The 15,694-nt window shown below is 46.7% G+C and overlaps 1 protein-coding gene across 1 annotated transcript in view; it reads right to left on the reverse strand.

Moving 5' to 3' along the window:
• The window catches only part of ADGRG2 (adhesion G protein-coupled receptor G2), a 54,488-nt gene extending 39,055 nt beyond the window's left edge, over positions 1-15,433 (reverse strand). The window contains exons 1-5 of the mRNA XM_070943210.1: positions 15,368-15,433; positions 14,841-14,875; positions 14,611-14,708; positions 13,092-13,158; positions 11,621-12,072 (exon numbers count right to left, since the gene is read on the reverse strand). Coding sequence (XP_070799311.1) covers positions 11,621-12,072; positions 13,092-13,158; positions 14,611-14,708; positions 14,841-14,875; positions 15,368-15,433 — 718 coding nt within the window. The remainder of the gene's footprint in view (positions 1-11,620; positions 12,073-13,091; positions 13,159-14,610; positions 14,709-14,840; positions 14,876-15,367) is intronic.
• Between the last annotated feature and the right edge of the window lie 261 nt (positions 15,434-15,694).

Consider the following 15,694-nt stretch of genomic DNA (forward strand, 5'->3'; position numbering starts at 1 on the left):
TATTTTATTTTATTTTATTATTAAAATTTATATGCTGCCCTTCTCCCGAAGGACTCGGGGCGGCTCACACAATAAAACAACAGCAATAACACCTAAAACCAGTATAAAAATTAAAATACCCAAAATTAAAACCTCGTAGTTGATCAGAGAGTTTGCTGGAACAGCCATGTCTTCAGGCCAGCGCGGAAAGTGCGGAGATCGGGAGCCGTCCAGAGTGTTAAGGATATTGTGGTGTTACCAACCAGCAGAGTAAGTGCACAAAGAAACGGTACTGAGAGCAATGAATACAATACATACAAACTGGTTTAACAAAGCTTTTACTTTGTAGTGAAAAACAATTGCATAGTCTTTTAATCAATCCAAGTCTTTAGCCATTCAAATCAGTCCGAAGTTACAGATATCTTCTTACCATACAAACAGCAATTCAATTCTGCTAACAAATCACGATGGTAGCATATCCATCCACATCTTCACACACGACAGTAACAGTTCCAATCAACAGTTCCAGTCAAGCAGCAAGTCAAGCAATGATGAGAGCAGGTCCAACAATGACTATAGCTCGGCTTCCTCCTTATATACAGTTTACACTAGTAATTATCCACTTAAGATAAGTGAAGTCAGCAGTGCAATGACTCAACAGTATAATTATGATAATTGCAGTCAGCATTCAGTCAGCAGTCATTAGTCATTACAATGACTCAGCAGTACAATTTCTCAGCATTTTACATTTAAAGTTACAGAATACATTTAAAGTGATAGAACACATATATTGCTTGGACAACTTGTTAGGCTTACACCATATCCTAACATGGAGCTCAGTGGGTAACCCATTCCAGAGGGTTGGTGCGGCCACAGAGAACGCCCTCATCCTGGGGGTCACCAGCCGACATTGTCTGGCCACAGTACCCGGAGGAGGGCAGCTCTATGTGAATGCACTGGGCGGTGGAAGGCCGGTAGGAGTGGTCCTGCAAGTATCCCAGGCCCATGCCATGAAGGGCTTTATAGGTCAATACCAGCACCTTGAAGTGGATCCGGAAGGCCACTGGCAGCCAGTGCAGCTCGCACAGGAGAGGTGTTGCACAGGAGTAGCGGGAAGCTCCCGTAACAACCCACGTGGCTGCATTCTGCACCAGCTGGAGCCTCCAGGTGCACCACAAGGGCAGCCCCATGTAGAGGGCATTGCAGTAATCCAACCGAGAGACAATGAGGGCTTCAGTGACTGTACGGAGGGCATCCCTGTCTAGGAAAGGCCGCAACTGGTGCACTAGGCGGACCTGTGCAAAGCCCCCCTTGTTATGGCCATTAGATGATCCACCAGGGACAGCCGTGAATCAAGGAGGACGCCAAGATTGCAAGCCTTTACAGAGAAAGTAAGTAACTCCCCTCCCATCAAAAGTGATGAGGTGACTAGATCAGGCGATGCCGGGATCCACAGCCATTCAGTCTTGGAGGGGTTGAGTCTGTGCCTGTTTCTATCCATCCAGACCCGTACCGCCTCCAGGCACTTAGACATCACGGAAAGGGCATCCCTGGGTTGGTCCGGGGTGGAGATATACAATTGGGTATCATCAGCGTACTGATGATACCTCACCCCAAAACTACGAATGATCTCACCCAGCGGCTTCATATAGATGTTAAAGAGCAGGGGGGGGGAGTGAAACCCTTGCTCCCTCCGATAGAGTCCGCAACTTGGGTGTCCTCCTGGATTCTCGGCTGTCTTTAGATGACCATCTGATGGCCGTAACCAGGGGGGCCTTCGCACAGGTCCGTCTTGTGCGCCAGTTGCGCCCGTTCTTAGACCGGGATGCCCTCGCCACGGTCACTCACGCCCTTGTTACCTCTAGGTTGGACTACTGTAACACCCTCTACATGGGCTGCCCTTGGGATGTGTCCGGAGGCTTCAGCTAGTCCAAAATGCAGCCGCGCGGGTAGTTACGGGGGCGTCTAGATACTCCCGTGTAACACTTCTCCTGCGTGAGCTGCACTGGCTACCGGTAGCACTTCGGATACGTTTCAAGGTGCTGGTGCTCACCTATAAAGCTCTTCATGGCTTAGGCCCGGGGTACTTGCAGGACCATCTCCAGCCATTCTCCCATCGTCCTGTGCGCTCTCACAGAGTCGGCCTCCTCAGGGTGCCATCGGCCAAACAATGTCAGCTGACGACCCCCAGGGGGAGGACGTTCTCTGTGGGAGCCCCGACCCTTTGGAATGGATTGCCCACTGAGTTCAGGACAGCCCCCGACCTTCTTTCCTTCCGTCGCGAGTTGAAGACGTGGCTCTTCCGCCAATTAAATGATCCGTTTGGGGGTACACTGGTATAATTTTAAATTGTTTTTTAATTGGGTTACTGATTTTAATTTTGTATTGTATTGTGATTTGTATTGAAGTTGTCATTTTGTAAGCCGCCTTGAGTCCCTAGGGAGAAAGGCGGCATATAAATCGCAATAAATAAATAAATAAATAAATAAATAAATAAATAAATACCGACCCCTGTGGTACCCCACACATGAGGGGCCTAGGGGCGGATCTCTGACTCCCCCACCCAAATAAACTGCATACAGCCCGAGAGATAGGAGAACCACTGTAGCACAGTGCCCCCTACTCCCAACCCCCAGAGTCATCGCAGTAGGATACCGTGGTCGATGGTATCAAAAGCCGCTGAGAGGTCAAGTAGCACCAGAATGGAGGAACAACCCCCATCCCGGGCCCACCAGAGATCATTCACCAGGGCGACCAATGCTGTTTCCGTGCTGTGGCTGCACCTGAAACCTGATTGGTACAGGTCTAGGTAATCAGCTTCCTTCAGAAATTGTAGGCGTTGGTAAGCCACCACGGCCTCAACAACCTTCGCTACAAAGCGAAAGTTGGAGACAGGACGAAAGTTGTTTAAGGAGGCCGGATCCAGGGCTGGCTTCCTGAGGAGGGGATGAACCACTGCCTCCTTAAGTACGGCAGGGAAGACCCCATCCCTCAAAGAAGCATTAGTAATCACCCGGATCCAGTCTCCGGTCCCCTCTTTGGTTGCCGCGACAAGCCAGGAGGGACATGGGTCCAACAGATGCTCCCAATCTACTCACTATCCTGTCCACTTCCTCTATGGAAACAGGGTCGAACTCAGCCCAGATGTCACCTTCAAGATTTGCTCTCATTCCCTCATCGGATTCTGCCCAGTCAGAGTCCAACCCCATCCGGATCTGAGCAACTTTGTCTTGCAGAAATTGAACAAAATCCTCAGCACCGCCTTGTAAGGGATCCTCCCTCACTCCCTGATTGAGGAGGGAGTGGGTCACACGAAACAAAGCCACTGGACGATTTTCTGCAGACGCAATGAGAGCGGCAAAATACTCCTGTTTCGCCGCTTCCATTGCCACAAGATAAGACCTAATATGGGTTCTTAGCTGTGTTCGATCAGATTCGGCATGGGAGGATCTCCAACGGTCCTCTAGGCGTCTCTTCCGATGCTTCATCTCCCGTAGCTCCATGGAAAACCAAGGAACAAACCGGGATCCCTGTCGGTGGAGAGGCCACAAAGGGGTGATTCGATCCAGCCCGTTCCCAGGCATCCACCAAGGCCTCTGGCAAATTGTGGGAAAGGTCAATGGGAAATGTCCCAGGCTCTGTCAGGAACCTATCAGGGTCTATCAGGCGCCTGCGGCGGAACCAACGAGTCGGTTCCGCCTCCCAGTGGTGTGGGTTGGCGGATGGAAAGTCAAGCCTGAGGAGGGAATGGTCGGTCCATGACAGGGGTTGAATAGAAAGTTCCCCCCTACCCCGAGCATTTATCCACTGCCCAGAGATAAAGATCATGTCGAGTGTGTGTCCACTGCTGTGAGTTGGGCCCTGTACAACTTGAGTCAGGTCCATGGCCACCATGGAGGCCATGAACTCCCGAACCAACTCAGATGTCTCACCAGCTGACGGGAGATTAAAATCTCCCACAATCATCATGTTGGGGAGCTCAACCATCAGTTTGGCTATGACTTTGAGCAGTGCGGGCAGGACTGCAGACACGCAGCTGGGAGACAGGTACGTAATCAACAGAGCCGACTGTACTCCAGGATCCCATTTCAACAGAAGTGATTCACACCCGCCTATCTGAGGGACAGTGACCTCCCTAGGACTAAGACCTTCCCTAATAACTGCCACTCCACCACCCCTCCCGTGGAGTCGAGGCTGGTGTAGAATATGGAAGCCTGGTGGACATAAATCAGAGAGAGGAACCCTTCCCTCCGGCCCCAACCAGGTCTCCATGATACAGGCCAGGTCTGCAACCCCCTCGTCTATCAGATCTCGCACGAGGGGAGCCTTACTAACAACGGACCTGATGTTAACATACACCAGCCTGAATCTCGGGCTCCGCACTCCTAACCCCCCAGTGACACAAGCAGAGCCATGAGGGCTGGAACGCTGAACCCGCTGCAAGCAGCATGGGCACGTCCCCCTGATGTCCTTATGCCCTCTGTTCACTCCACCCATATGTGTCCTAACCACCATGGAGATGGAACGACCCTCACCCTCCCGTGCCCTGTCCGGCCCGCACTGCCTGCACTCCCCACCAATGCCATCCGACAGGCCAGCTCCCTGATCCAATGGGACCCCCCAGGTCCACCCAAGAAACAACCTGCCCCCCTCCCGGAACCCCTTAAAATTTTCTCTAAAAGCTTTCCCAAGAAACCCCTCAACCCCCTCCTCGCAACATGCCACCTCTTGGGGTTCCAAAGCCCGTCATCAAGGTAGGGCCTCGATAGTGAGGAGGGCCAGGCCTGTGAGAGGGGGAGTATTGCAGTGCAAAAGGCTCCGCCGCCGAATACATCAAATCAACCAGGATGGGGAAGTATCTGGGTAGGGTCCAGGCAACCTAATCTAAAAAGTCCTGGAACAGAAGAATGGATCTCAGTGTAGGTAAAAAACTGGGCTCCACTGCCCTCTCACGGCAGTGGAAGGAGTCCCGTACTGATTTAAGACATTCGGAGGGAAATTTCCAAGCCACCCTCTCATGGTGGCTGGGCCAGATTTCCAAGCCACCCTCTCACGGTGGCTGGGCCAGATGGACATGGGAATAAGAATTTGATGGTCCGTCTTCTCCGGTGATAGATGTTAATAACAGCCAACTCCCTCAGCACCCACACTGTACTGTCCAGGTCACCGTCCGACAAGGGGGCTCAGATGAAATTAGAGCAAATCAGTAGAAGCTGAGTGATAATAATCTCACAGGAGGAAAGATGTACGTAAAAAGGGAGAGTTTGCAGCCGGATACTCAGCAACTATTCACAATCCAGCAGCGAGCCTCTCTGACAACCAGTCCTTTTATAGAGGGCTGTCAGGGAATTCAGCCAATCATATTCAAGTATTCTTCCCGCTCAAACAGCGGACCAGAGGGAAAACTTAAACTGTCAATATCTAACACCCCTCCCCTTCTAGTTGGAGCAATCCAATTTACATACATAGTTGCACAGGTAGGCTGGGCGTTTGGTAGCTCTACTTGACCTGCACGGCTCAGTTGGTGTGGCGGCAGGCTGAGAGGTTGTGCCTACTGCTGCCTCTTGCTCCACCCATGGAAAGTCCTGGAAACTTTCGGGTGGGGCCTTGGACTCTACGGGAACTGGTTTGCAAGAGGTGCATCGCTGGATTCCCAGATCTTCAGGTGCGTTCTCTGGTTCCATCGGGCTTGAGTCTGCTAGGAAGGGATTAGAGTTAAATTCCTGTTATTCAATTTCTAGATTTTCTTTAGTTTGATTGAGGCGGCTACGTAGTTGATCTATGTGCCGCCTCCATTGGCGCCCATTGTTAAGCCTAAGTATATACGAATTGGGCCCTGTGATTTTTTTCTATCTTGCCAGGTAGCCATAGGGATCGTTTCGCAAAGTTTTGTGAGTGAATCAGGTCCCCGATGCTAAAGGACCTGGTGCGGTTTTGCGATTCTTTTGTTGTTTCAGGGGCATAATTTGGGTGCAGTCGGTCTAAGACTGATTGAAGCCGGCGACCCATCAAGAGCTCTGTTGGGCTTCTTCCTGTGACCACACTGGGTGTTATGTGTAGGTACAGGAGGAATTTGTCTACCCGCTCTTGCCAGTCTCCTGGTGCCAACCTGCCCGATACCTCCTTGGCAGACCTTACAGACCTTTCAACCAGCCCGTTACTGGCTGGATGAAAGGGTGCTATGAGGGCATGGCATATCCCAAATTCTGCCAGAAAACCCTCAAATTGGGTGGCTGTAAATTGCAGGCCATTGTCTGAGATGAGGACATTGGGCAGACCGTGTGTGGCAAATAGTTTGCGGATCACCTTGATTACTGCATCTGCAGTAGTGGTGCCCATTAGGATTATCTCCAGCCACTTGGAGTAGGTGTCCACGACCACTAAGAAGGTTTGGCCATGAAAGGGCCCAGCAAAATTGATGTGAATTCTAGACAGGGGGCTCTAGTGTGATCCCACTCTTGGATGGGAGCTTTAGGGGGAGCGGGCCACGATTCCTGACAAGGCTACCCATTCCTGTATTTCCTGGTCCATGTTGGGCCACCACACAAAACTTCGGACCAGGGCTTTCATGCGGACAATCCCCGGATGTCCCTCATGCAATGCTTTTAGTATAGAATACCTTAGACTTGGTGGTATAATTACCCGGTCTCCCCATAGTAAACAACTCCCTTGCACCGATATCTCGTGTTGACAAACCACAAAGGCTTAAATTCTGCGCCAAACAGGCCCGTTGGCCATCCCCTCCAAACCTAGTTCAAAAGTTTTTTGAATGTCACATCTTTAGCCGAGTGCTTGGCCACAGCAGCAGAAGTCATGAGGCCAGAGGCCAGGCAGTCAATGAGGAGAACAGGAATGCCCGGGTCAGGTCGTCCAATAAGTCAGGCAGAAGGCATCTGCTGAGGGCATCGGAATGTCCCAAGGTCTTTCCGGGCCGGTGAACAAGTTTATAGCAGTACGCCAACAAGAAGATGGCCCATCTCGGGGTCACCCAAACGGGGTGACAAGGCCACCGGCATAGGGCGGTCACCCGTCAAAAGTCCCAATAAAGGTGTGTGGTCTGTAACCAATTCAAAATCCCTCCCAAACAAATATTTGTGAAACTGCTTGACCCCGGCCACCGCAGCCAGTGCTTCCCTATCCAGCTGGCTATAGTTTCTCTCCGCACTGGATAGCGTCCTGGAAAAGGACGCTATCCAGTGGGCCTCGGTCCCATTAGGGAGACGGGGCCTCGGTCCCATTAGGGAAACGGTGGCTAAGCACAGCCCCCACACTGAAGGGAGAGGCATCACAAACCAGTACCAACGGCACAGTGTCATTGTACTGGATTAAAAAACTGTCAGCAGAAAGGAGGCTTTTCACTGCTGCAAAAGCGGCAGCTTCATTGTGCCCCCAGACCCAAAGGCTCTTCTTGGCCAGTAGCTTGTGGAGCAGTTCAGCAATGGTGGCTTTATTTTTTAAGAAGACGCTATAGAAATTGAGCAAGCCCAGGAAAGCTTGCAATTCAGTCTCGTTCCGTGGAGTTGGGGCTTCCTGAATTGCCCTGACTTTGCTTTGGGTAGGATGTATGCCTTCCCCATTTATTCTGTACCCCATAAACTCTACTTCAGGGACTCAGATCTGGCATATGCTGCCCTTTACTTGGAGTCCTGCAGCCCTAATTTTGACAGCACCTCCCTCAGACAGGAATGAAGTTGCTGCTCATCACCAGCAGTAATTAACACATCGTCGAAGTATGGCACTACCCCAGGAATTTTCTGCAACAGCCTTTCCATCACACTCTGGAAAAGTCCCAGGGCAACGCTAACACCAAATTGTAAATAGTGACATTTGAATGCCCCCTGTGCGTTACAATGGTTTGGGCCTCAGCGGTAGCACCATCTTCAGGCAGCTGCTGATACGCCTGTGTGAAGTCCAATTTTGCAAAAATTCTTCTGGGCCCCAGGGAATGCAAAAGGTGCTGAACTATGGGTACTGGGTACGCGCTCTACTGTAGTGCCTTGTTCAATGTGCACTTATAATCAGCGCAGATGCACACAGAACCATCACTTTTGACCAGTGTGACAATAGGGGTCTCCCACTTAGCATGGTCAACTGGCTCAAGTATGCCCTACCAGATAAGTGTAACTAGTTCCTTGTCTATCCTGGGTTTGAGGGCAAAAGGAACCCTCTGGGGCTTTAATCAAATTGGCGCTACACTGGGGTCTAAACTAAATGAAATGGGAGTGCCCACATACTTGCCGAGTTCCGGGTTAAACATGTCTTGGAACTCCTGGATCAGGTCATTGGCCCACGAGCTGGCAATGGCATTGATGCCGGTCACTCCTAGTCCGAGGGACTCAAACCAGTCCAAACCTAGAGGTTTGGGAGGTCTCTACCAACAACTGTTAAGGACGGGTCACTCAGGAATTTGTTGAACTGGACCTTGAAGGTTCCGCAACCGATGACAGGGATCTGATTCCCCTGGTAATTGCTGAGCCGCAAATGTTGGTGCTCTAGCTGTTTTTTCTGGATCCTTGGTACTGCAGCCTTCAACACCTGCCAGGAGATGATCGTTACTGATGACCCTGTGTCAATTTCCATGTCACAGGGTGACCCTTCAATTTGCACAATGACATGTAATTTCTTCCTGCAGGGTGTGCTTGCCTGCCCTATTCTTGTTTGGTAGTTTGTTTCTGGTGCTCTCGCATTGACAGTTTTGTGCTTTGGCTTCCACGTTTCCCACTTAGATAATCTTGGGGCCTCTGATTTAGGAACGTCTGAGGTGGCTTGGTGATTGATGGGCAGGTTTGCTTGGCGAATTCTCGCCAAATGCCCCTTTTTATCACACCGGCCACAGATGGCATCCCTGTAATGGCAGGATGCTCTAGGGTGTTGATCCCCGCAGCTGGCACATGGTTGCCTTTTACTCTCTTGCTCTGTGGGTCTCCTCCTTTCCATGCGATAGACCTCATTCTTGCTGCTTTTGGGTTCCTTGTCCTGATGACGGCTTTTATGTATTATAGCTGTTGGTTTTGTTGCTGCCGTGGTGGTAGCAAGTTTCTGAAGGGACTCGGCTGCTCTGTTTGATGACTCAGTTGCCCTTGCTTCATCCAACACGGCCTGCAATGTCAGATTGGTCTTGGCCAAAAGTCTCTGCTGCAACTGGAGGTCTTTTACGCCACAAATTATTTGGTCAATTAAAATATTGTCCAAGTCTCTAAATTCACAGTGGGCAGCTGCTTTTCGTAGTGCAGCGACATATTGATAGATTCTCCGTCCTGCTGCATTTGATGCTGGAATTCATAATGCCTCACTGTTTTAGATGGTGCAGGAGCGTAGTGGGTCTTTAGTGCATTTTTCAGCACTTGCCATGGTACGGATTGTACCGGAGTTGGTTTGGACAAGGATTCAGCGGTGTTGAATACATCATGCCTGCAGTGGCTCAGGAACAGCGCTCTTTTCCAGTTGTCCGACAACCCAAGAAAGTCGTTTACTTCCATGAAGCACTCAAACCTCATCATATAAGTGCCCCATTTCTCCTTCGCAGGGTCGAAGGGTGCAGGTGAGTGGAACGCAGACATGCTTGCACACAATTCCGTGTGTTAGAATTTGGCGCGCAAGATGGCCACTGTGTTCTGTCCCCATCTCACACATGCACACCAGCAGTCGACCAAGAGTTAAAATAAACCAGCAGACAATAATTTCCTTTGATAACAGAATTGGCAGCAACCCAGTGGCTGCTTGCCAACAGTCTTTACTTACAAAGGGAGGTTTATCTCCTCCGACCGAAAACATCAAAGTCCACAAAAGCCAAAGAATAGTCAAGTCCAGTCCAAAAAATCAATCCAAGCAGAGCATAAAACAAAGTTCCAAAAATGCAGAATGACTGCTAGCTTTCTGTTTTGTCCGTTACAAAGCCTGAATGGCCGCCACACTCCCTTTTATCCCCTGTGGGGTGTGATCCAGTGACTCAGCTTAATCTCTGGCATGCCTCCTTCTCTGCTGCGCACGCTTGTCTTTCCGACGCTGTCGGGGATCCAGCCAAGACTTATCTCCGTCGCTGTCTAACTGCAGCTGCTCAGAAGTGCCTGGCTCCTGGCCTATCTCTTCTCCTTCGGAGGACACCTGAGGCATTGCCAGAGAGGAGGGTCCTGGAGAGGGAGGCCTTGCCAACTCCTCTCCTTCACTTTCGGAGTCTTCTCCCTCCGATAAGATGGGCTCGGGGGTCAGAGTCACAACACTCTGTTTGCTTTTGCCGCCGGGCTGGATTGTCTCATTGTCAGCTCTTTTTTGGTCTCAGTGCTTCTTCAGAATCCCACCTTCATCGCCAGTGTTAAGTAGGTAGATTGAAGAGACTGGAGACAGGCTTCAGACAATAGCTCTTTATTCAGCAACTATTTACAATCCAGCAGCGAACCTCTCTGACAGCCAGTCCTTTTATAGGGGGCTGTCAGGAAACTCAGCTAATCATATTCAAGTATTCTTCCCACTCAAACAGCAGACCAGAGGGAAAACTTAAACTGTCAATATGTAACACCTGCAGTCTCTCGCTGCCGTGCAAACCCCAGCATGGACAACAGCAGCTGTGCCTTCTCCCTTCCAAAACATGCCGGGACAACACCAGCAGCAGGCAGAGGCAGCAATCCAATCAAAATTCTATGTGTGTATTTGTATGTGTGTGTGTGTGTGAGAGAGAGAGAGAGCACACTGCCACCAGCAGGTAACTCTCTGAGGTTGGATCGGATCTCTCTCTCTCGCATGCACGCATGCACACACACAAGGAAAGCATGAGCAACAGCAATTGCGCCTTCTCCCTTCCAAAACATGCCGGGACAGCACCAGCAGCAGGCAAAGGCAGCGATCTGATCAAGAGCCCTTGCAAGGCCAGCAGCAATAGGTGCAATAGGGGGAGGGAGGAGCAGGCAATCTCAACGTGCTGCGGGCGGGGCTGCGAACACCTCCAGGCACCCAGAGAGACAGAACGAGAGGCAGCTCCCAGCCCCCCTCGCTGGCTCAGCTGATCCACGGGCCATGATTAAGGGGCCCAGTGGCCCCTTAATCGCAGTGCCTGGAGGTGTTTGCAGGAAACACCCCCAGGCACCCAGAGAGACAAAATGAGAGGCAGCTCCCGGCCCTCACTGGCTCAGCTGACCCATGGGCTGCGATTAAGGAGGCAAGCAGCCATGAGGTGACCAGGGAAGGGAAGGGCTTCCTTCTGTGCTGACCACGCCCACCCCTTCGCTAGGTCTTATTTTCAGGGGAGGTCTTATTTTAGCGCATGTACTCAAAAGCCCAATTGGGCTTATTATCCAGAGAGGTCTTAGTTTCAGGGAAACATAGTAGTCTATATATCAGTAAGAGTGGTTCATTCTTTGAAAATAACTTGGAAGAAGTGTTTCTGACCTTACACAAGCAGAGCATCTCCAGCATTCATTAAAACAACTTGACATGAGCCTTAAAAAAAAGGTACCACTATCTAAAGTTTTTCAGGAAGCCTGAAAAAAACTTGGTCTGTTTTTCTAAATAGTAGAGAACTGTGGTTGTGTGAAATCAAAAGCACTTTCATTTCTGAAGCATGCACAACCCTAGTACTTCCACATACTCATCAAACTACATGCATATATCAGGGTCACAATGGAAGATTCATTTAAATCAATGTTACCTGTGCTTTTTTTACTTGGTCCTCCAATATCATTAGTGTAGATCATGGAAGAAGACGTGGACATGATGGCTGAAGAAATTGATGTTGTATGCTGAGCATTAGATATTGTAGATGTTGTGGGATAAACGTCTGGAAAAGTACTAATAGGCTGGATAGAATGGTTTGCAAAATCTGAATTAATTGTTTCAACCAAGGTTGAAGGAACAAATATATTGGTTGACTTTGTAGGAAATCCAGAAGAAAGCTCAATGAAAGGATTACGAGTAACATTTATAGTAGAAATATTTATTGTTGCAGGCTCAGTGAAAGGAGGTGGCAAAACAGTTGTTGATTCAAAGGAGAATTCAGAGGAAAAGTCTTCATGCTGCATTGTAAAAGAGGAAGGACCTACAGGTGAAACTGGAGAGTCAGGAGTACTATGACCACTACAGGCAACTGGTTCATGAATATCACTATAAGAAAAACAATATCAGCATTGATTTAGTTGCAGCTTATACTTTTAAAGGGATAAAGAAAAATCCAAATCTTTATCTGCCCCATCTCTTCAAAGACTAATGAATTTGATTATTATATTTGTATTTTATGCTTTTATTATTTTATTATTTTAACTATTTTTCATGAATACTGCACAGTATTATGGAGTTGGATAGCCTTCTAAAATTAATAATACTTTTATCATTTAAATAATCTAAAAGCCTATTTCTGCATGCCTTCAATAGCATTCTTTACTATATTTAATCATTAATTCTTATGTCAAGGGATTTGTTCAGTAAAAATATATACTAAAGGTTTTAGCTTTTCTATTGTCTCTTTTGAGTGGCATGTACAGGAAACAACAAAACTAGAACATTTCCTCACTGCGCAATCAATACCCAGATAAGCAGGGATAAACAATCAGGCAATAAACAATACCCTAATCAAAGAACTACCAATTCAGACAATCAGGTAAGCAGTAGCCAACAGCCTAATCAAGGAACTACCAAGGAGAAAACAACACTCCCACTAACAATGACAGAGCAAGCCACTTTATATAAACAGAGAGCAAACCCCACCCCTTTCTAGCCCTGAAAATGTTACCTAGTCCTGTAATGAAATGTCTGTATGCAAATAACAAAGTTCAGAGAAGCACCAAGCTCTCCACCATTCAATCATCAGCTACATGTATTCTATTGGTATTGAAACTTGCAAAATATTCTGTCATCATACTAATTCCTCTCATATGCATTTTTAAAATTATGTTTAATATGCAATCAACTTTTAAATCCTTAATTTTATTTTAGAAAAGCAGTTCATTGGACTGTCTATTGGATAAGAAATTATCTCACCTTTATCCCATCATCAGTTTGTAAGACTTTATACTATGTTCTGTTTCCTAATTTTTCCCCCTCTCAGTGCTAAGAATTATGGTACACCAAATAAGAAGCATGACAAGTAAACTTCAAACTTTCTAAATTAAGCAGGCTACACTTACCACTGAAAACGGTGCAACTCTTGGGCATTTGGACAAGAAAAAGGCTGCATGGAACAGCAGCAAGATTCTGTAAACAATGAAGAATTATATGTACTTATATATTAATACTAGCTGGATACCCGTGCTTCGCTACAACACTATGTGATCGGGCTTGATAAATCAACACTTACAGCTTAAAAATTAATGAGTAGTTATAGGATAAGGGAGGCTTCTGTGGGGAAGGCTGTGGGAGAGGCCTCTCCCCTTCTCTCGCTCAGCCTTCCCCACAGAACCCTATCCTATCCTATCCTATCCCCCTTCTCTTCCTCAGCCTTGCCCCACAAAAACATTTCCTATCCTATTCCTTTCTTTCCCTCAGCCTTGCCCCAAAGAAGCCTCCCATCCTGTCCCCTTCTCTCTCTCAGCCTTGCCCCACAGAAGCCTCCCCTATCCTATCCCCGGTTGCTGGTGTGAAAGTAAAACTGAAAGTGAAACTCCTCTGCTTGTGTTTTGCATTCAGAACAGAATTCTTTTCACTAATGCTCTGATGGTCATTTCGAAAAATCCTTTCTTAGTGAGCACTAGAAGCCAAGAGGAACATACATGGCAAATTTCAAGTTTGTAAGCTTTACGGTTCTGGAGATTTCGTGATTACAGCATGAGTGGTTTTTGCTTTTATATGTATAAATTAATAAGTATATTGTTGTAAAGGCTATTAAATCCTTTGATGGACTAACTTCTGTTTGTCCTATAAACTATTAGTCTTACATAGGATCATTATGCAATCACCATTTCATGGAACTTCAAAGTGAAATTCCTCATTTAGAACTAGTTAGCTGTAATATCTAATAACTACTGATAAGATTAGCCTTCACTGTACATTAGCTTGTGATATCTTCAGTATGCAATTAACATCACTGTTATTTACTGTGTCCACTGTTACATCAGTACTCATAATAAAGTTAGTCTTCACAGATGAATCAAATGATGTTGCCATCATGTAGCGATCCAATCCACATGTATAATGAACAGGTTTGCAAGAGGAAAGCCTCAGCAGTCAATGGGCTGTCTTCCATTTCACTCAGGGCTCTTATACCTTATGTGTAATGCAGTACACACCAAGACCTTTATCCTGCTGTCCTCTGTGCTGAACCTGCTGGAGTTTTCAGAGTACGACATTCAAATGGACAATGGGGTTATTTCTGTTTCCAGGGGAGTTCAAAACTCTTCCAAAACTCCTTCAAACAGCTGGGTAACTTTGCCCGCAGGTGCTGTGCTTTGCTGAACTATTCACACAGAACTACTAAACAGCACCACAAATATCTGTACAATTTGACATACAAGGAAACAATGGCTTTTGTATTTTAAAATGATATTCGTAACTAAAAGAACTCAAAAATTATGTCATAGAATATGCAATCTTGAAATAAAAATCCTGCCTTGGGAGACTTCTGGTAGCTTTTTTCATCCTTAGTTTCAAAGATTGGGACAGATAAAACAAGCATATTGTTACCAAGTAGCTCTACAGCAAAATTCTTACCGATTAGTTTCAGTTCTGTTTTTTCTTCTAATTCTGATACTATGTTGCTTATATTCATTTCTTTCTCCAGTTCTATTATAAAAATACAGTTGACTACACTGCAAAGACAAGAAAAAAAGCTTAGGAGTTTTTAAAGCATAGAAATTATTAGTATACTGCTTCTGATTAAAAGTTTCAGTATTCTTAATACAAATAATGCAATAATATTTGAGAAATATAATAATACAAACCTCTGGTTTATTTCATTACACTGCATGAGAGATGACTGTAAAAGAACAAATACAATGAAAATAAATTATTTGACCCCACTGAGATAGGCATTCTGTACAGGTAGTCCTCAACTTACAACAGTTCATTTAGTGACCATTCAAAGGTACATCATCACTGAAAAAAGTGATTTATGAATGTTTTTCATACAACCATTGCAGCATCCCTGCGGTCACATGGTCAAATACTTGGCAACTGACTCATATTTATGACGGTTGCAGTATCCCAGGATCATGTGATCACCTTTTGTGACCTAACAAGCAAAGTCAATGGGGAAGCCAGATTCACTTAACAACCATGTTACTAACTTAACAACTACAGTGATTCACTTAACTGTGGCAAGAAAGGTCATAAAGGTGATAAGTTCACTTAACAACTGACTTGCAACAGAAATTTTGGAGTCAATTGTGATTGTAACTTGAGAACCTGTAATAAAAAAGATATTTATATCTATACATATAATTATAGTATTATGTTATAGATTACCTACCTGACTTAGCCGTTGAAGTGTTTTATTGAAATCTGAAATACTAAAAGACAAGGTTACAAGTTTCATTTTCACTAGGAAACAGAGCAGAAGCCAAGTTCCACCAATTGCTCTGAACATGCAGTTATCAAGCTTCGAAGTGGATTCAAACTGCTTTCATTTTCACTGCCTCGCAGCTTGCCAACTGACCAGGGGGAAGGGAGGAAGAGATTGGAATGTGCATTCCAGACGATAACAAGAAACGGTCTCATGAGAACCAAAGACATTTCAACTGTGTTCACCAGATCTTTCCACAACAAGACCTGGACACTTCATTGGATAACGTGACCT

Source organism: Pituophis catenifer, unplaced genomic scaffold, assembly GCF_029215685.1.
Source record: "Pituophis catenifer annectens isolate HBS135680 unplaced genomic scaffold, rPitCat1.0.hap2 SCAF_4, whole genome shotgun sequence".
NCBI classification, from domain to species: domain Eukaryota; kingdom Metazoa; phylum Chordata; class Lepidosauria; order Squamata; family Colubridae; genus Pituophis; species Pituophis catenifer.